Source organism: Hesperophylax consimilis, chromosome 1, assembly GCF_061612785.1.
Source record: "Hesperophylax consimilis isolate HC1 chromosome 1, BYU_Hcon_1.0, whole genome shotgun sequence".
In the NCBI taxonomy this organism is placed as follows: Eukaryota; Metazoa; Arthropoda; class Insecta; order Trichoptera; family Limnephilidae; genus Hesperophylax; species Hesperophylax consimilis.
The window spans coordinates 41,029,566-41,051,630 of NC_142836.1; the positions used below are offsets into that span (position 1 = coordinate 41,029,566).

Below are 22,065 nucleotides of genomic sequence, written 5' to 3' on the forward strand. Positions count from 1 at the left end.
GAGACAAAGTCAAATTGAAGTCTATATAATGAAGTTTTTTAACAGTACCAATGTGGTATACAGTAGGGAATAAGTGGGGGGGACACCAGAGGAAGATTAAACGCAATATCTCTGCACTGAAATGAGAGACAAAGTCAAATTGAAGTCTATATAATGAAGTTTTTTAACAGTAACAATGTGGTATACAGTAGGGAATAAGTGGGGGGGACACCAGAGGAAGATTAAACGCAATATCTCTGCACTGAAATGAGAGACAAAGTCAAATTGAAGTCTATATAATGAAGTTTTTTAACAGTACCAATGTGGTATACAGTAGGGAATAAGTGGGGGGGACACCAGAGGAAGATTAAACGCAATATCTCTGCACTGAAATGAGAGACAAAGTCAAATTGAAGTCTATATAATGAAGTTTTTTAACAGTAACAATGTGGTATACAGTAGGGAATAAGTGGGGGGGACACCAGAGGAAGATTAAACGCAATATCTCTGCACTGAAATGAGAGACAAAGTCAAATTGAAGTCTATATAATGAAGTTTTTTAACAGTACCAATGTGGTATACAGTAGGGAATAAGTGGGGGGGACACCAGAGGAAGATTAAACGCAATATCTCTGCACTGAAATGAGAGACAAAGTCAAATTGAAGTCTATATAATGAAGTTTTTTAACAGTAACAATGTGGTATACAGTAGGGAATAAGTGGGGGGGACACCAGAGGAAGATTAAACGCAATATCTCTGCACTGAAATGAGAGACAAAGTCAAATTGAAGTCTATATAATGAAGTTTTTTAACAGTAACAATGTGGTATACAGTAGGGAATAAGTGGGGGGGACACCAGAGGAAGATTAAACGCAATATCTCTGCACTGAAATGAGAGACAAAGTCAAATTGAAGTCTATATAATGAAGTTTTTTAACAGTACCAATGTGGTATACAGTAGGGAATAAGTGGGGGGGACACCAGAGGAAGATTAAACGCAATATCTCTGCACTGAAATGAGAGACAAAGTCAAATTGAAGTCTATATAATGAAGTTTTTTAACAGTAACAATGTGGTATACAGTAGGGAATAAGTGGGGGGGACACCAGAGGAAGATTAAACGCAATATCTCTGCACTGAAATGAGAGACAAAGTCAAATTGAAGTCTATATAATGAAGTTTTTTAACAGTACCAATGTGGTATACAGTAGGGAATAAGTGGGGGGGACACCAGAGGAAGATTAAACGCAATATCTCTGCACTGAAATGAGAGACAAAGTCAAATTGAAGTCTATATAATGAAGTTTTTTAACAGTAACAATGTGGTATACAGTAGGGAATAAGTGGGGGGGACACCAGAGGAAGATTAAACGCAATATCTCTGCACTGAAATGAGAGACAAAGTCAAATTGAAGTCTATATAATGAAGTTTTTTAACAGTACCAATGTGGTATACAGTAGGGAATAAGTGGGGGGGACACCAGAGGAAGATTAAACGCAATATCTCTGCACTGAAATGAGAGACAAAGTCAAATTGAAGTCTATATAATGAAGTTTTTTAACAGTAACAATGTGGTATACAGTAGGGAATAAGTGGGGGGGACACCAGAGGAAGATTAAACGCAATATCTCTGCACTGAAATGAGAGACAAAGTCAAATTGAAGTCTATATAATGAAGTTTTTTAACAGTACCAATGTGGTATACAGTAGGGAATAAGTGGGGGGGACACCAGAGGAAGATTAAACGCAATATCTCTGCACTGAAATGAGAGACAAAGTCAAATTGAAGTCTATATAATGAAGTTTTTTAACAGTAACAATGTGGTATACAGTAGGGAATAAGTGGGGGGGACACCAGAGGAAGATTAAACGCAATATCTCTGCACTGAAATGAGAGACAAAGTCAAATTGAAGTCTATATAATGAAGTTTTTTAACAGTAACAATGTGGTATACAGTAGGGAATAAGTGGGGGGGACACCAGAGGAAGATTAAACGCAATATCTCTGCACTGAAATGAGAGACAAAGTCAAATTGAAGTCTATATAATGAAGTTTTTTAACAGTACCAATGTGGTATACAGTAGGGAATAAGTGGGGGGGACACCAGAGGAAGATTAAACGCAATATCTCTGCACTGAAATGAGAGACAAAGTCAAATTGAAGTCTATATAATGAAGTTTTTTAACAGTAACAATGTGGTATACAGTAGGGAATAAGTGGGGGGGACACCAGAGGAAGATTAAACGCAATATCTCTGCACTGAAATGAGAGACAAAGTCAAATTGAAGTCTATATAATGAAGTTTTTTAACAGTACCAATGTGGTATACAGTAGGGAATAAGTGGGGGGGACACCAGAGGAAGATTAAACGCAATATCTCTGCACTGAAATGAGAGACAAAGTCAAATTGAAGTCTATATAATGAAGTTTTTTAACAGTAACAATGTGGTATACAGTAGGGAATAAGTGGGGAAACAAACCCACAGAACTCGCGCCGCTAGGCGGTGCTAGTGTAGCATAAGGCCATCAGAAAGTAAGGAAAATGTCTGAAGTTGGAGGTATTATAACAATTTTACAGTATTTGAAGTGTGACATCTGACATAACAGGACGGTTACCGCCCGGCACCTGGCAATGAGCACCAATCTGCCAGCAAGCTTAGTGGCATTTTTTGATCTATTAGCGAAACATGTAATAAAATTTATAAGAATCAGGCACAAAAAAAATTTATCTGACTCTTCTGAAAAGTTACTAAATAATAATAATGCCTGCTTTTGTTGTGGCAATGACTCATACTCTATGTGGCCGAAAAGGTTTGAAAAACAAAACGGCTGCTAAACATTTTATGCATAACTGCTGTAAAGTGACAATAAAAAAAACTCACTCGTCTCCTGCTGTGGAATTTATCGGGGGGGAAACAAAGCGTCTTGCCTTATTCCAAGAAGGTCTAAATTCGTTTCCCGCTGGTCTGTTTGGCTGGTAGTTTCTCTTATTATCTCCCTCATCCCTACCATCTCTGCTGTTTCTACCATCTCTGGTGTCCCTACCATCGCTTGCATATCTGCCGCAACTATTTTTCAGAGGAGACTCAAAGTGCATTTCCTTATTCATACAAGGTCTGGATTCCTTCTCATCTGGTCTGTTTGGCTGGTAATTCCAATTATTATCACCCCCATCCCCACCATCTCTGCAATCCTTACCATCTTTGGTGTCTTTATCATATGTGGCACCTCTGCTATCTCTCATGTCTCTACCATCTCTGGTATCTCCAGCATCTCTGATGTCTCTACCAACTTTGGTGTCTCTACCGCCTCTGATGTCTCTACCATCTTTGAATTCTCTATCATCTCTGCTATCTCTACCACCTCTGGCTTCGGTACAATGTCTGGGGTCCTTATCATGTCTGACGTGTCTGCCATCTCTGGTGTCCTTACCATGTCTGGTGACTCTACCATCTCTGATATCTCTACCATCTCTGACGTCTCTACTTTCTTTGCTGTCTTTACCATCTTTGGTGTCCTTACCATCTCTGGTGTCTGTATCAACTCTGACATCTTTGCTGTCTCTATCATCCCTGGTGTCCTTACAACCTCTGGTATCCTTACCAACTTTGACATCTCTACCATCTCTGGTGTCCTTACCGTCTCTGGTGTCTCTACCATCTCTATTATTTTTGGCATCTCTAGTGTCCTTACTATCTCTGGTGTACTTACCATCTTTGGTATCCTTACCATCTCTGGTGTCCTTTCTATATCTGGTGTCCTTACCATCTTTGGTATCCTTACCATCTCTGATATCTCTACCATCTCTGACGTCTCTACTTTCTTTGCTGTCTTTACCATCTCTGGTGTCCTTACCATCTCTGGTGTCTGTATCAACTCTGACATCTTTGCTGTATCTATCATCCCTGGTGTCCTTACAACCTCTGGTATCCTTACCAACTTTGACATCTCTACCATCTCTGGTGTCCTTACCGTCTCTGGTGTCTCTACCATCTCTATTATTTTTGGCATCTCTAGTGTCCTTACTATCTCTGGTGTCCTTACCATCTTTGGTATCCTTACCATCTCTGGTGTCCTTTCTATCTCTGGTGTCCTTACCATCTTTGGTATCCTTACCATCTCTGGTGTCCTTACCATCTCTGGTGTCCTTACCATCTTTGGTATCCTTACCATCTCTGGTGTCCTTTCTATCTCTGGTGTCCTTACCATCTTTGGTATCCTTACCATCTCTGGTGTCCTTACCATCTCTGGTGTCCTTATCATCTCTGACGTCTAAACCATCTTTGGCATCCCTGTCAATTCTGCTGTCCTTTACATCTTTTCCATCTCTCCCTTTTCTATCATCTATCTCTTCCCGACCTTTCCTGGGTAAGGACTCGAAATCCAACTTTTCTTTACTTAGCATCTCACGTATTCTTTCCACGGGTGGAGGTGAAGCATTGAGTGAACTGTCTATATTCTCCTGAGAGCTGAAATTTACCAAATCAACAATAAACTTATTACCTAATGCAATACTTTTTGTTTTAATTTATAGGTATATATATTTTTGGAAAAATTATAATAATTGACATATTTCCAAATGACCAGAAGGCACTCTTATTTCAACAACCCCTTAGGATCAAAGAAAGACACCCGGCTACAAGCCCGGGCTTTAAAATGGTAGTATATACAGGGTGTATAGGAGTAAAAAAGATAAATAACTTTTTCTGAAATTCCAACTTTTAGGTGTACTTTTAAGCTAATAACGAAAAATTTCTCCGAAGTGCGTAGACGGCATTATTTTTTTCGTCGTTGCCAAATCTACATCCCGCGCCCCCCCGGTAACTAATACCCGCTACCCCCGGCACCCGAATTCAGTCGGTCAGCTGGTAAACTGTCCCCCGCACCCCCTCCTGCACCCCCCGCTATTAGTAAATCGTAATTCAGTAAACAAACGTCTGTGCTTTGAATGTAATGTGTCACCTAATTTGACGCGCGGAGTAAACAACTTTGAAAATTTAATTTATCTAGTGTTAAAAGTCTCATTTAAATAAAAACTTGTTAATTTAGTGTCTTTATCTAGTGTTTAAGTCTTACTAAAAAGTACATCTTTATTCGGTGCGTGTTTTCCTTAAACATCGAGTTTTATTTAGTTTAAGAGTAACCTAACTGTTAAAAATGTGTTTCTTTTGTGCGTAATTTTAATATTAAATTATTGTGACAATGCCTCGCTTTACCAACGAAGAACGGGCAGATATTCATTATTTTTATGGACTACATGGTGGAAATTCCGAAGCGGCGCGCCGGGAATATGCACGTCGTTTTCCGAATCTAATGTGCCCAACTCTCGTGTTTTTGTTCAAACGCATGCACTTATTCGCGAACAAGGAATTGGCCGAAGACCCCGAAACAACAATGCTATTAATTTACCAATAGCGGACGAAGACTTCATCATGGCTACAATTGTAAATGATCCTACATTGTCGCTTCGTAGAATTTCCGCAATGACTGGTGTCCCTAAGAGTTCTATCTGGGATCTCTTCAAGACGTACGGAATGCACCCGTTCCATTATCGGTGCGTGCAAGGCCTACTGGAACGTGACCCCGTATCAAGGATTGCATATTGTCAGTGGCTACTTCCTAAGCAACTTAATAACCCGAACTTCATTGGGAACATCCTTTGGACGGATGAGGCCCAGTTCAACAGAACTGGTGTGATAAACCTGCATAACTTGCATGAATGGGCGGAAGAAAACCCGCGCTCCGTAAGGCAGTTGCACCATCAAGTTCAATTTTCCGTTAACGTTTGGGCTGGAATTATCAACAATCAAATTATAGGACCGCATGTGTTGCCACCTAGGCTTAATTCAATAAATTACCTGGATTTCTTGAAGAATGACCTTCCCGTTCTTTTGGAAGAAGTTGATTTAAATAGAAGACGTGAAATGTGGTTTCAACAGGATGGAGCTCCACCACATTTCGGACTTGCCGTTCGTCGCTACCTAGACGAACAATTCCCAGATCGTTGGATTGGACGAGGGAGTACTTCGCCATGGCCGGCGCGTTCTCCAGACTTGACACCGTTAGATTTTTTCTTTTGGGGTGCGATGAAGGATAAAGTTTACGCCAAAGAAGTAAATAACGTCGAAGATCTCCGGTTACGTATTCACGAAGCCGCAGATGAAATACGCCACAATGTACTAATTATAAATAATATTACTGTACGTTTACATACTTGCCTACAAGCAGAAGGTGGACATTTTGAAAATATTTTAAATTAGTAAAAAGCGATGAAATTAGTTAAGTGTTCAATTAGTTATTAATATTTTTTATAATAAAAAGTGTAACGTGATTTTAGTGCAGTTCTCTTTTTGAATTTGGTAAAATATCAAAACATACGGCGAACTCTGTGTTGTTATTGTTTACAATTCACATGCGGTTTCCATGGATACGCGCCACTCACAAATATGCAACGTTGCCACGTTCACACTTGCGAATTTATCGGGTAAGTTTGCACCTACACTATGGCTTTTTAGCAGGTATGTCTTTTTGTATGAAAAAGAAAAAATTGGAATTTCGGAAAAAGTTATTTATCTTTTTTACTTCTACGATCATGTAGAATCCCCCCACGAAGTTACTGCACTTTACCCCCGGACACCCTGTATAGCGGGATTGCAACACCGAAATCAGCTTCTTCACAAAACCATACCTTTATTTCCTCGCTCATGTAAATATGCCACAAAAATGCTGCTTATATTATATTTTTATGCATTTTCCTTTTTTTAATTTGGTCTTAATTTTTAATGTCATTTATTGGTCATTGATATAATCAATTCTCAATACTGGAAAAATAAAAATGTATATAGACTGTTTATAACGCAAATAAAATAATGTAATTGCAAAACACGTGTTTGTGGCATACTTGGGCGAGGAAAAAAGATATGACTTTTTGTAACTCCAAAAAGCCGATTTCGGAGTTACCTAGTTGTAGTACAGGGTTTTCCAATAAGAGGTGTTATTTTGAATAGCCCGCTATTGCGGTACATGTTACTTTTGAAGCTGTCATTTTTTGACATTTGACAAGTAGAAACTACGCCATTTATAAAAATGGAACGATACACGCTTCAACAACGCATTGAAATTATTAAAATTCACTTGAGTAAATCAAATGCAAATCATCTTGAGTGATGAGGCCCGTTTCCACCTCGGTGGCTTCGTCAACAAGCAAAATTGTCGCATCTGGGGCTCGGAAAACCCAAGAGTTATTGTTGAACAGCCTCTCTATCCTCAACGTGTGACTGTTTGGAGCGGTTTATGGTCCGGCGGAGTCATTGGACCTTACTTTTTCGAAAATGAGGCTGGAGAATGGATTGCGCTATCGAGAGATGATTAATGATTTTTTATGGCCGGAATTGGATGGTATTGATCTGGACAACGTTTACTTTCAACAAGACGGCGCTACGTGCCACACAAGCAACTAAACCATTGATCTTTTACGATTGAATATCAAAATAACACCTCTTATTGGAAAACCCTGTATAATGTAATGTAAATTTCTTTGAACCCAAGGAGAAATTTTATTCCTATTAGTAGTTGTACATTATTTTCAATGGCAAATGTGTACATTGTTAAAGAAAAATAAAAATTATGAATTTTTTACCTCATTACGGTGGTTGTTTTATCCAAAAATTTAAAATAACTAGAGAATTCTGGCTCTTCTGTAGAAAGGCTCAGCAGCTTGCAATTCTCCAGTTTCAGATCCTCAATTTCCGCCAAGTGCAGTTCGTTCATGCGGTTTCCCCAGAACACTATCCACTCTGGTTTAAAATCAAATTGGGTCACATCTGCTTTTGCTGGCGGGACAAAAATACAAATTTAACAACCACTTCTATTAACACACAATAGTTTGCCGGAAGCTTACAAAACCACTGATGGCATCAAACTTTCAGTTACAGGATCACCTTCATCAAGATTTCAGGATGATACACATTAAAATTAAAATGGATATATTTATCCAATACCCTATCTAGATTACATTTAGTTGGGGAAGAATCTTGAGATCATACATAAAGATAGCAGCCAATAAAAATATACTTTAAGACAATGAAGATAATGTTAGGTTGGATTAGCTCAGTGGTAGAGAAGCGCCCTGGCAAGGCTAAGGTCCTGGGTTCAATTCCTAGATGAGACCCTATCTTTTTCTGTTTCAAATTTTCATTTGAGTCGCTGATATTGTTTTCAATGATTAAAATTATTAATGTTTTTCAGGTATAGAAATCAAACTATGTTAAAAAATATCTATGTTAGTGTATGTTTTAGCAAGATCGTTGTATGGTCTTAAACTGAAGTGAACTTTTGATGCCCTTATAAATTAAATTGGTTTGACTATTGACTATAAGGATTGAACATTCCTCCTCGCTGCGGATGCGTAGACCGGCCATATTAGTTGCTATCAGATTTTCGGCTGGTCCCTTAGCACAGTCAGGATAGCGCTGGCAATATAAAGAATTTATTTTTATTATATGTAATATGTCCTCCGTGGACTTCTCCTACAAGGAGGTTATTAAAATAACAAGGAAAGGCAAAGCAGGCAAAAGGAAAGGAGATATCCTCACAAAAGAGACGACAACCTTCTTCCAGGTCTTATGCGCTCATGGAGAGTATGAGAGCCCACAAGGGTATGGCAGTCCAAGACAGTCCACTTCACCGTTTACCAGTATCCATGGCAGTTTACTCCATGAAGAGGGATTAGCATCCACTTTGGCCGCCCCGAAGGATGTGGCGAACCTTTCTTCTGGAAATACTCACACTAGCACTGGCGAAGTGGCCAAAAACCCATCGCCTAACCCAGCAAAAAAGAAGTGTATTAGGATTTAGGAATCGTTTCAGGTGACGACTACGATACGGCAGTCGAGGAGGACTATCTTGTCCCATTTTGGACCCCTCTTTCGAGAATCTCTGCAAAGGTGAATGAGATGAAAAATAAAATGAAAGAAGGGGAGAAGCGCTCAGTTGTAGGTAAGTATCTAAACTTGGCCATTGCCTGTGCCGCCGCCAATGAGAGAGCTGGCGCCTTCGCTGAGATTAGTGACTCACAGAAGGGATTATCTGAAAAAATAGACCTACTCATTAAATGTCCATCCCCTATGGCCCAAGTTATTGAAAAGTAGTAAGTAAAAAGACATATGCGGGTGCAGCTGCCGGATCGCCGACCAGTGGTTCTATCTTATTCGAGGGACAGGAGCGTGAGCTGCCTCCCCTGCCTCCCCCGAGGCTCATTATTTTATTCTACCCCACTGCCCCTGAAGGCAAAATGTCTGAGACCCAGAAGGTAATAACATCTCTTCTGGAACCCAAAACCGACAGTTTTAATGTGGTTAGGACACGAGAGGTCAAGGGTGGAGTCATTCTTCTGCACTGACAGCCCGGGGTGTGTCAGGAACATTCAGAAGGCGGCGGCAAAACCTAATTCTTAAAGGTTTAAAAATTGTTAACCCACAGGGACGACTTCCCAAGATAGTCATTTATGATGTCCCCACAGGAGACGCGGCTGCTGACACGACTCTTTTTGAGGAAATTTTTGATAATAAGATCAACTCTCTCCAGGGAAGACCATTTAAGGACAATGCGGAGGGTCTCCCTCTTTGGGAAACGTGAAGACGGGACTATGCATATGATTGTCACGATTGCCGGAAGGTATTAATAGATAGCGGTCTTTGCTACCTCGGGTGGCATGCCTATCGGGTTCGTGACTGCCTGAAAGCTACCCGTTGCGTCAAATGTGAGTTGCCATGAGAGCAAATCTTGTACTCAGGAGTTCATTTCTTGCCGCCACTGCGCTGCAGCAGGTGATGATTTCGAGGAGTGCCCCCAAAAAGGCACAGGCCGCTATCTGCACAACCTGTACCAAGTTTAAGAAACCAGCCGATCATTGTACTGGTGACCGAGCCTGCCCCGCAAACAGAGCTGCGATCGAGGCTCAAGTCCGGATGATCGATTATGGCCGCCGCTAATCCCCTCTCCATAGGCCATGTCAACCGGCATGAGGCCCAGCGGGTCATGACCGACCTTGGGTTCGACATTCTGCTCAATACGTTTGGCAAGGAAAAACACCTGGTATCATTAGTCCAGAGGCGGTACTCGAAGTAGGCAGCTCTCCCGGGGCGGGTGTTCTCGTTAACACTTCGTTGATCAGCCCCCTCCTTCTCGAAGGACTGTCGAACCAATACCAAACATGCATTTCCTTTAAATGGGCTGTCCACAAGGGTCAGTCCTCAGACCTGTCCTGTGGAACATCCTTTTAACGACTCCTCTAGGTTACCCTTACCTGAAGGATGCATATTGGTTGACTATGCAGATGATAAGTTTCTTTTGGTCTCAGGGGACAGCAGAACAGCAGACAGAAGTGGAGGGTAAAGCAGAAGGAAGTCTGCGTGAAATTCTTGAATGGTGTAAGAGAAACAGAACTTCGCTCCCCATAAGACCGTGGGACTCTTGATGAAGGGTATGCTCAGTCTTACAAGAAACCCTTCCGTCAGAATGGGAGGCTCCACTATTTGTTGCGTTGAAAGCTTAACGGCTGTGGGAGTGGGGATTGCGGACTCCGGCACTTCGCCTCCTACATGTACATGGCACATGTCTCTTATGAAAGCCATGCGAGATAAAAGCTAAGTAACAATAACCAGACAGCCGAGCACATTCTGTGGCACTGCGAGTTGATGAAGGATGCCAGAGAGGAAATATTGGACGGCTTGAGAGGGATTACAAGACAGGCGTGGAATGCCGATCTCATGAGAACAGAGGGAATTTTGAATGCTTTAAAAAGTTTGTAAAGTCCTGGGTAGACTGGCGAGGTCACTGGCCTGTGCTTAGAGTTGCTGACTTAGATTAAAATCATCTTTGTTCCAGGTGCCGAGCGTATTGCTCTTGTCCCTTCACGGTTACTCCTCTATCATAATTTTAATATTGATTATGCCCGATTGCTTTGTATTTTTTATATACTATATGTTTTTGCTTTCCTTGTCTTATGGCATGATTGCAATGCATTTATAATTTTGGTTGTTTTATTATTTTTATTTATTTGTGGTGTATATTGGCTTTTTACACCGTTCTTTACACTGTTTATTTATGCATTTGTTATGCCTGTATATTCTTCTTTTGATTTTGAGCCCTATTTACTGTTCAAATAAAATATTCTGTTATTATAACATTCTAGGCCTTAATAGAATTTACTTTATATTAATTACTATTCATTATCATAAACACCTCATACCTCGATTTATGTCAGGTCTTATACAAACCTAGTATTCATTCAACTATTACTACACTAGTAGATAATTCTTGTAATTATGTATTGTTTAACTGCACTTCTTTTAACAACTGTATCACTTGCAATAATATTTTTGTGTACACATTACTTGTTCTGTAATCACTCTATTGTAAAAGCCATTTTATGGCATTTAAATAAATAAATAAATTTATTAGGAACGCATTGATAATTATAATAATGTTTCTTTTTGTGTTTTTAGCTCTTTACTACTACGTAAATCTTTTTTTCTATTATGATCAGTCAATTTGTAGTTGATTACAACTTATTTTCTACGTTTGTTATTTGCCTTTTTATTATGTTACTAACACCTTGGTTTAGGTTGCCGTACTGAACTCCATCGTACTGTATTGTTCATTCCCCATTATGGGGGGGGGATAGACCTTGTTCCTGCATCCACTCAGGTGACAGTAATCCGGTGCGGCCGTCCCACGAACCACGGGTATCTCCCCCGTTATCATGAGCGCATTTTTAGAAAAAAAATTTAGTCCCGACGTGAGTGGCTAAAGAGGTTAAACAATCAGTTTCCTCACACAGCCGTTGGGAAATGGTGGGTCCCCTCCAATGATGTTTTTTCGCGAAATTTAATATATATTGATTTGTCACATAATGAAAATGTAAAAAAGCGGTAATACCCATTTGCAGCACCATCGGAGGGATATTTTAAATCGATTTACGAACACAAATACGGAATGCATAATCGAATTGGGTAGATTTCGATGCGTGCGATGCAAAGTCTTGCTGAGTCTTAAAACAAAAATTTTGCTGATCGTCCATTCAAAGTATCCGGTCCTAAAGGTTGGAATAAAATTCCTATGGAAATGAGATGCATAACCAGCTCAACAAAATTGAAATAAACCAAGAAAATAAGAACAAAACGTCATTTCGTAAAATAAAGCAAACTGTTGTTTTGTATATTGATCATTTTCTTTCATTATACGGGTTGTCCGGGGGTAAAGTGCACTAACTTCGGGAGGTGATTCTACACGATGATAGAAGTAAAAAAAGCTAAATAAATTTTATTGAAATTACAATATTTATTTTCCCATTTAAACAATTCAACTTTTTTCACATAAAAACTAGTCAATACATTGGAATTTCTAAAAAAGTTATTTATCTTATTTACTTGCACTACACGTAGAACCACCCCCAGAAGGTAATACACTTTACCCCGGGACACCTGTATAGTATATAATATTTATATTTTACAATCAAGGTGATTGAAATCCAACGAAAACGCTTAAACATCAGAGCAGAAAAATGTAATCATCTGCAGCAGTTGGAGTACGTAAAAAAATAAAAGTTTGATTAAATGTCTAAAATATGGAAGACAATCGGCAGAGGCAACTGTTGGAGAATAAATAATATTTACCAGTTTTAAGTTCCTTGTATCGTTTATTCCAGTATTTTTTCCACTCCTCTTGATAAAGGGGATGCTTTTCAGGATTTTTTTCATGATAATCCAAAGATGTTCTAGACAACCTCAGACCCTCTTTGATTTTCTCTTCCAATACATACAATTTGTGTAACAAATTATATTGTGTCTGTCAAATTAAGTACAAAATAAAATAATTAACTATCAAGGTTACTTTTAAAGTTGGGGTTATTCAGAAATTAATTAATTATTAGGAACATACATAATCAATTTCAGGAAATAATTTTTTTGGTTCTTCAACAGGTGACCTGAAACAGAAATAATTAGCATGACTTAGATAGGAAACTATGCACCCAGTCTTTTCCATACTAACAGAGTAGTTAAAATACTACACACGACACGAGTCTCAGTGAGTACACTATACAGTATAGTGTGGTGACTGACCTGTGAGACGAGTTGACCTCATCCTTGGGTACTAAAGGGTGGTGGCGGCCCGACCTCAGATAGGAAACTATGCATCCAGTCTTTTCCATACTAACAGAGTAGTTAAAATACTACACACGACACGAGTCTCAGTGAGTACACTATACAGTATAGTGTGGTGACTGACCTGTGAGACGAGTTGACCTCTTCCTTGGGTACTAAAGGGTGGTGGCGGCCCGACCTCTGATGAAAAGAACTCCTCCAGGGAGACCTCCTCACGGGAGAGCGGCTCCTGCCTCTCTTTCTCTTTTTCTCTCGAGATTGACTTCTCTCTCTATGATTTCTCTTCCTGCTGTTTCCAGGACTGAACCTTTTGTTGAAGTCACGCCCACCAGAACCCAGCGCTAAAACAACAAATGAATAATACAGCAGAAAGAAATATAGAATCAATGCATATCACAGTGAACTATGTTTATAAGTTTAAATGCTGGTATATCTACAATATCGCTAAAATACCTTTAACATATTTTGATGGTTGTATTGGGGAAACAGGCTGCAAGTTATTTCTGTGAGCAAACAACCCTAAAACAACAAATGGCATGAATAATATAGCAGAAATAAACATAGAATCAATGCATATCACAGTGAACTATGTTTATAAGTTTAAATGCTGGTATGTATATCTACAATATCGCTAAAATACCTTTAACATAGTTTGATGGTTGTATTGGGGAAACAGGCTGCAAGTTATTTCTGTGAGCAAACAACCCTAAAACAACAAATGGCATGAATAATATAGCAGAAATAAACATAGAATCAATGCATATCACAGTGAACTATGTTTATAAGTTTAAATGCTGGTATGTATATCTACAATATCGCTAAAATACCTTTAACATAGTTTGATGGTTGTATTGGGGAAACAGGCTGCAAGTTATTTCTGTGAGCAAACAACCCTAAAACAACAAATGGCATGAATAATATAGCAGAAATAAACATAGAATCAATGCATATCACAGTGAACTATGTTTATAAGTTTAAATGCTGGTATGTATATCTACAATATCGCTAAAATACCTTTAACATAGTTTGATGGTTGTATTGGGGAAACAGGCTGCAAGTTATTTCTGTGAGCAAACAACCCTAAAACAACAAATGGCATGAATAATATAGCAGAAATAAACATAGAATCAATGCATATCACAGTGAACTATGTTTATAAGTTTAAATGCTGGTATGTATATCTACAATATCGCTAAAATACCTTTAACATAGTTTGATGGTTGTATTGGGGAAACAGGCTGCAAGTTATTTCTGTGAGCAAACAACCCTAAAACAACAAATGGCATGAATAATATAGCAGAAATAAACATAGAATCAATGCATATCACAGTGAACTATGTTTATAAGTTTTAGGGCGGCTTGCACCATAAGTTAAATTTGATTTAAATATAATTTTAAACACATTATTTGATTTAAGTCGACTTGGCGTCTTGCACCACAAAATTTAAGTCGTTAAATGCGTTTAAAGAACTGTCAAAGTTAAATACCCAAAATGGGCTGTTTAACCGAGTTAAACGCGTTTAGCCCGACTCATAAAGCAGTACTGTCAAAAATTGTTTAGGTTATCCCTTAGATTTCTGATTGTGGTTAAAATCTATATCATTTTAATTTGTATTCACAATGAACATTTGGGATTTGTATTCTGACGATGATGAAGAAATTATAGAGTTTATAAGTAGACCGTTTATAGTCAGAGAAGTAAACACAAGAACAAATTTATTTGAAACACTCAGTGCCAAGAAGTTTCAAAGAAGATTTCGTCTCTGTAAAAAAACGACATCATAGTGCAAGAAATTAAACCTCAGTTAAAATTCAACACCAATAAAAACATCAGCGAGGTGCTCGTAACTTGAAGCTAACACTCCTTATCGAGGAGTACTTTGCAAGGTTGTAAACATCTAATCATACCTACAGCATTCTTATAATACTTTAAAACAATATAATATGTAAAAGAAATAAAAAACAAAATTACTCGGATAATTGTTTTATTTTTAATTCCAACAACAGAAGCTCTTTTTGTCTTATTTCATCATTATGTCTATTTGCTTTAACTTTTTCTTCAAAATAAATGAACACACTATTAAACCACACACACAATCACAAAATATTTTGACACTTCAAGTAAAATGAAACATCGTAGCTGTTTTATTTACGCGTTAATGGCGGTAACCACGCGGTAACTGTTTTACCGACGCGTTAAACACGTTTAGCTAAAATTGCCACCGAACTGCGTGGTGCAGGACGCAACTAAACGCATTTAAGTTAAATGTATGTTAGGGTCTTAAATACGTTTAGTTAAATACAATTTAAGATAAAATTTGCGATAGTTGGTGCAAGTCGCCCTAAATGCTGGTATATCTACAATATCGCTAAAATACCTTTAACATATTTTGATGGTTGTATTGGGGAAACAGGCTGCAAGTTATTTCTGTGAGCAAACAACCCTAAAACAACAAATGGCATGAATAATATAGCAGAAATAAACATAGAATCAATGCATATCACAGTGAACTATGTTTATAAGTTTAAATGCTGGTATGTATATCTACAATATCGCTAAAATACCTTTAACATAGTTTGATGGTTGTATTGGGGAAACAGGCTGCAAGTTATTTCTGTGAGCAAACAACCCTAAAACAACAAATGGCATGAATAATATAGCAGAAATAAACATAGAATCAATGCATATCACAGTGAACTATGTTTATAAGTTTAAATGCTGGTATATCTACAATATCGCTAAAATACCTTTAACATATTTTGATGGTTGTATTGGGGAAACAGGCTGCATGTTATTTCTGTGAGCAAACAACCCTAAAACAACAAATGGCATGAATAATATAGCAGAAATAAACATAGAATCAATGCATATCACAGTGAACTATGTTTATAAGTTTAAATGCTGGTATGTATATCTACAATATCGCTAAAATACCTTTAACATATTTTGATGGCTTTGTTCTTGTATCAGTTTTACGTCCTTTCAATGCATTTAAGTTTTCTTGCAAATCCTTTTCCTAGAAATAAAGTATTAAGTACGGTGGGAATAAAAATAATTTAAAAGCAGGAAGGAAAGTACAAATGTAGTTATGGGGAAGTCAATGACTAAATAAAAAATACCCTAACCAATCGAGTTTATTTAGCTATATTTTGGACATTTGCAAAACCCGCAAGCGTACCCTAGCCAATTTGAAATAAATATAGTAAAAAAAAATTCTGTAATAAAACACTTGGGCGGGGAAAGGTAGTTCTACCCGTTCAGTCGATTGATGCTTAAGGTCGAGAAGGGTAGGACATTTCAATGGCAGAAACGAAGGAAATATTCAATGTTTTTATATTATGTATATACCAATCTCTTTGTAAAGGTCCCATGTACACATAATTATCGAATCATATTGCAAGTCTTTTTTTATAGCGATTAAAACAAATTAAAGAAATTCACGCGGGACCTTTATTTCCGCCTGGAGTCAGCGTAGGGCCAGTGCAAAAAATACCCGGCCGAAATGTAAATGTGTACGAAATGTACAATTTTATACCATTTTTGTTAACAATCAGATGAATTTCACATGTTTGTGAATTTTATGATTTTTTTTTTAAACCTACAAACTTAGGTTAAATTAAAAATATAAGTAAATTCATGATTTCATCTGACAGTTAACAGTTTTTCTGTTTTCGTGTCATTATTCGGAGGCATGATTTTTTGAATGAGAGAATGGAATGGACGAATTCAAAACCAAATGTACGAAAATCTCCAGCGCTCAACTCACTTTATCGTTAATATCTTGTCGCTCCAGTGGCTAAGAGAGGACTTGACATACCAATAAAACATTCTATCCAAACAGCAGCACAAAAATGTCGACCAAGATGGCGGCCGATTTAAATATTATTTAGATATTATTCAGTGGCTTGACAATGAATGGGCATTTGGGGGCAACATTTATTTTTTTTACGAATCAACTCCATTCGTTGAAATGATATACTTTTTCCTTTATTTTACTTTTAATGATTTCTTTTTCTGAAAAGTCTAGTAAATTGTAATACATTTGAAATTTTATTCCCCTTATTAACAAACTTGTTTTAAATTTTAGAAAACTGATAAACAATCATTTACTATGCATCAATCGTTGTTTATCAGATGTGTAAAATTTTAAACACGTTTATTAGTAAGGCCCATTATTGTGTTTATACAGGTTGTTTCGGAGAATTTAAACAATTCATCAAATTTTAACATTCATTTTCAGGTTCTATGAAAGCCCTATTCAAGTTCAGCGCTTGACAGAACTGAAATATTAACAGAACTTGAAAAAATCTTTCACAGAATTTGAAAATTACGAGGATGGTCTGAAAAGTTTCCGACCTATCAATGAAACAAGAATTTTTTTCTTAAGTTTTTTATTTATTTTTCTACAGTCTCCTTGTAACTCTACACACTTCTCCCAGCGATTCTCCCATCTCTCTAACCCGTCCAAATAGTACTCTGCATTTTTCTCTGCAAAATAATCGTTCACAAAGGTGATTTCCTCCTCATTTGACGAAAATATCTGTCTCCGAGCGCAGTTTTTAGATTAGGGAACAAAAAGAAGTCGGTTGGAGCTAGATCTGGTGAGTAAAGCGGATGGTCAAGCAGTTCAAACCGTAATTCGTGGATTTTTGCCATGGCAACCGCTGAGGTGTGAGACGGTGCGTCGTCTTAGTGAAACAGGATTTTTTTTTCTGTGTGGATGTGGTTGTTTTTCCAAAATTTCTGCCTTCAGCTTGTCAAGTAATGATGAGTAGTAAGCTCCTGTAATAGTTTTTCCTTTTTGAAGATAATCAATTAAGATAACTCCATAACTAAACCAAAAAACAGTCGCCATCACTTTCCCAGCCGAGAAAACAGTTTTTGCTTTTTTTGGAGCCGGTTCCCTCTTTGCAGTCCAGTGTTTTGACTGTATTTTTGTTTCAGGCGTATAATGGTGTATCCAAGTTTCATCTACAGTAATTAATCGGCGCCAAAACTCGGATTTATTGCGCCAACAGAGCGTTGGAAATGTTCATTCGAACACGTTTTTGGTCTAACGGGAGCAAACGCAGCACCCAACGCGCGGACAGCTTTCTCATGTCTAAATTTTGACTTAATATGTGACAGACATGTTCTTTGGACATTTTTATAACCTCTGCTATCTCTCTCACTTTAATTCGGCAGTCGTAACATTATTTGGTTAAGTTTAGCAATGTTTTCATCAGTAGTTGCAGTTTTTGGACATAACAAACGTTCATCGTCTCCCAAGCTATTACGGCCACGTTTAAATTCAATAGTGGTAAATGATGGTGCAAAGTCCCCATACACAGAGTTTAACTCATCTTTGATTTGCGTAGGCCTTTCAAAAACAAAAATTTAATAACAGCTCGATACTCAATTATTTCCATTTTCACAAAAACACACAAATCGACTCACTCAAACGACTGTCAACTAAAAACTGCCCTTCCAAAATGGCCGAAACGGTGAGTAACTGTCAAAAGATGCACAGCTACATTCACTAGCTTTTATTGACGAGTACCGCCATCTTTGCGTTCAGGTCGGAAACTTTTCAGACCACCCTCGTACGTTTTAAATTTGAAGAATTGTTCAAATTCTCCAAAACAACCCGTCCTTAGAATTCAATTTTTGGCGCCGGCTGTTTTGGAGTTAAAAGCCATCATCAAACTATGGTTAGGTTACATGTAACCACCACCGTTTTTTTATTGTCGTAATTTTATTTTCTCCATACGTAACTTATAAATAATATGATAACTTATTAATATACAGGACATTCGTGCAAAAACAACACTTAAAAACAATATAATTATAAGTGAACATGTCTGTCCTATTGATGAAAAAATCTCCAAAATGTATCGAACATAGATCTTTCTTGCTTAGTTCCAAATCCTAAACCTGCATAGCATTTAACCACTATTCTCTTTGTATACCGCCACCAAAAATGCATATCACAAACATGCTTTTAATTTTATCAATGACCTTTTATACATTAACTCCACACAGGAGGCCCTGAGGAAAGTAATTTCCACACGGCCTAGGTCATCCATGGGGATGCTGTGTGAAGGGTCTTTTTGTGGAAAGGAAGGAGTGAAAAGAACCATGATGTGGGAGGAAGGAAACAGAGGACGGAAAATCGTTCCACAGATCAATAATAATCGTTGGTAGTGCGCAAATAAAAAGTAACGCAAGCTGTGTAGGAACTTTCAAAGTTACAGTAATTTTCCTAATATTCCGTTTTTAAAGTGTAATAAAATAAACAAAAATTAATAATTTTGTGTGCAACTAATAATAAACTAGCATCATTACATACACATTGTATGGTTTAAATGCACTTTCCCCATGGTGAGTCTCGTTTTCGCTAAATAGATGACTATCTATTATATAACTATAACTATCTAGATGAACTTAAAAATGAAGTTTCCAAAATTCAAACAGTGAAGGATCAAAAAACAAAAAATACTATAGAACTCATAATAACGAAGTTAGAAGATGCAATTAAATCAGAAAATCTTTCATTACAAGACAAAATCATCAGATTACAAGAAAATATAATCAACAGTGACAGAAAATATATCAGTAATTTAGAAAACATTAAAAATGATATTAGAAAAATAATCTTACCTGAAACCTATGCAGAAAAGGTAAAAAAACACGAACCAGTTGTTATCATAAAACCAAAAAAGAAGGATCAGGAAAATAATGAAACAAAGAGTGAAATAAAAGACAATATTGACCCAGCAAATTTTGGAGTTACCGGCATGAGAAATTTTAAGGATGAAGGGGTTATAGTAGAATTTAAAAATGCCACAGATATTAACAAGGTTCATGATGAGGTGATAGCCAAACTGGGAGATAAATATGAGGTAAAGATTCCTCAAACCAAAAACCCGTCCGTCAAAATTATTGGTTTATCTGAAAAATACAGTTTTGAAGAAATAGAGAGAAAAATAAAAACTCAAAATGAGTCCATCTGTGAACAAAGCTCAAAAATAAAGGTGACATATATGAAAGAACTAAAAAACCGAAGAAATCAAACAACTTTTACTATATATGCCGACGTCGACGGAAAGACTTACGACAGAATGTTAAATGCAGAAAAAATAAATATTGGATGGGACAGATGCAGGGTATTTGACAATTTAAATATCATGAGATGTTTTAAATGTAATGGGTTCAACCACAAGGCTATAGATTGCAGAAACCTAAAATCTTGTCCAAAATGCGCAAAAAATCATGACGCAAAAGATTGCACGGATGAGGATATTCATTGCATCAATTGTATAATGACAAGTCAAAGATTAGGACTGAAACTAAATTGTAGTCACTCAGCCATGAGTAAGGAATGCCCAATTTATAAAAGAAAACTAGAAGCAAAAATGAGCAGAATTTCTTTTTTATAAACAGTTACGAGAAAGATGAAATTATATACTTGAACATACAAAGCATGATAGCACATTACGAAGAGGTCAAAATACTTTTAGAAGAGAAGAAACCTTTTATGCTTATGATGAGTGAAACACATGTGACTGAAGATATCCAAGATAGTGAAATTACATTTGATCATTATAATACCATCCGTTGTGACTCGCATAGCAGACATACAGGAGGAGTGATGATTCTCTTAAGTAATAAAGTTCCATATGAAGTGATATCAATTCACCAACACGAAAAACATTGTTGGATTTTAGCCATCAGCATTAAATCAGGAATCAAGAAAGGTGTATATACTGTTATTTATAGATCACCAAACACAAGTAAATGCGACTTTTTAACATATTTTCAAAGATGGAGTATGGAAAATTTGCAAGACGAAAATATTAACATTATAGTTGGAGATTTCAATATAAATGTTAAAGCAAATGCAGACATATACACAAAAAAACTGAAATCTATTATTCAAACTGCAGGTATGAAACAATTAATTAAATATTTCACACAAATTACTAATACCTCAAAAACATTGATTGATCTGGTAATCTCAAATAAATTTAACCTATGTGTTAATGTATTAGATAAACCTAAAATTACTGACCATAATATGATTCAAATTCTAATAAATGACAGAGAAAACTACAACTCCAGTAAAGAAACACAAGTATGTAATAACATTTAAAAATTACAGAAGATACAATAAGGAACTTTTCATTCAGACCTTAGAGACTATTGATTGGAATGAAATAAATCAAATGGAATATAACAAAAAAGCTGACCAGGTGATATTAAACATTAAAAAATCCATTGATGAAGTAGTTCCAGAACAGAAAATACGCAAAGGAAACAATAATAAATGGTTCACAAAAGAACTACGCACAATGCAGCACGATAGAGATACATTTTACAAGAGAGCACGCCTTACTAATAGTACTATGGATTGGAATAACTACAAAAAATTGAGAAACAAATACTCTAAAGACATAAAAAGAACGCATAATGAGTACATAAAAAATAAAATAAACTCGGAAGAAGGGGATCCCAAAAAAATTTGGAAAATCATTAAAGAATTAGTACATGGAGATAACAAAAACGACATAAAAATAGTAAACTTCCCAGAAGATATAAACGAAGAAAACATAGCTAATAGCTTTAATAAATATTTCATAGAAAGCATCACTCAAATTAACAAATTAATACCTAACATTGTTTTCAACCCCACAAATGATAATAACAACTCAAACAAAGAATTATTGGTCTTCAGAAAAATAACTGCAGAATATTTATTTAACATTTTAAACAAAATGAAATCAAAAAATAGTTCAGATGGATTAACTATTAGTTTAGTAAAAGATGCTTTTCCAGTAATTGGATCTACTCTATTAAATATTATTAATCAGACATTTGAAGAGGGAAAATTTCCACAGTCATGGAAACTATCTACTATTATACCGGTCCCAAAGGTTA

At 36.8% G+C, this 22,065-nt stretch overlaps 1 protein-coding gene across 9 annotated transcripts in view; it reads right to left on the reverse strand.

Annotated features, from left to right (window-relative positions):
- The window catches only part of LOC149426899 (uncharacterized), a 61,128-nt gene that overhangs the window by 11,056 nt on the left and 28,007 nt on the right, over nucleotides 1-22,065 (reverse strand). For 2 of the 9 annotated variants that reach the window (XM_089634021.1, XM_089634028.1), the window contains 9 exons: nucleotides 16,084-16,165; nucleotides 15,714-15,779; nucleotides 13,789-13,854; nucleotides 13,602-13,667; nucleotides 13,273-13,489; nucleotides 12,925-12,970; nucleotides 12,660-12,831; nucleotides 7,622-7,814; nucleotides 2,865-4,451 (listed from right to left, as the gene is read on the reverse strand). In XM_089634021.1, coding sequence (XP_089490147.1) covers nucleotides 2,865-4,451; nucleotides 7,622-7,814; nucleotides 12,660-12,831; nucleotides 12,925-12,970; nucleotides 13,273-13,489; nucleotides 13,602-13,667; nucleotides 13,789-13,854; nucleotides 15,714-15,779; nucleotides 16,084-16,165 — 2,495 coding nt within the window. Of the gene's footprint in view, nucleotides 1-2,864; nucleotides 4,452-7,621; nucleotides 7,815-12,659; nucleotides 12,832-12,924; nucleotides 12,971-13,106; nucleotides 13,161-13,272; nucleotides 13,490-13,601; nucleotides 13,668-13,788; nucleotides 13,855-13,975; nucleotides 14,042-14,162; nucleotides 14,493-15,526; nucleotides 15,593-15,713; nucleotides 15,780-15,896; nucleotides 21,053-22,065 lie in introns of those variants that run through there. The other 7 variants (XM_089634038.1, XM_089634077.1, XM_089634086.1 and 4 more) reach the window with 7 other exon arrangements.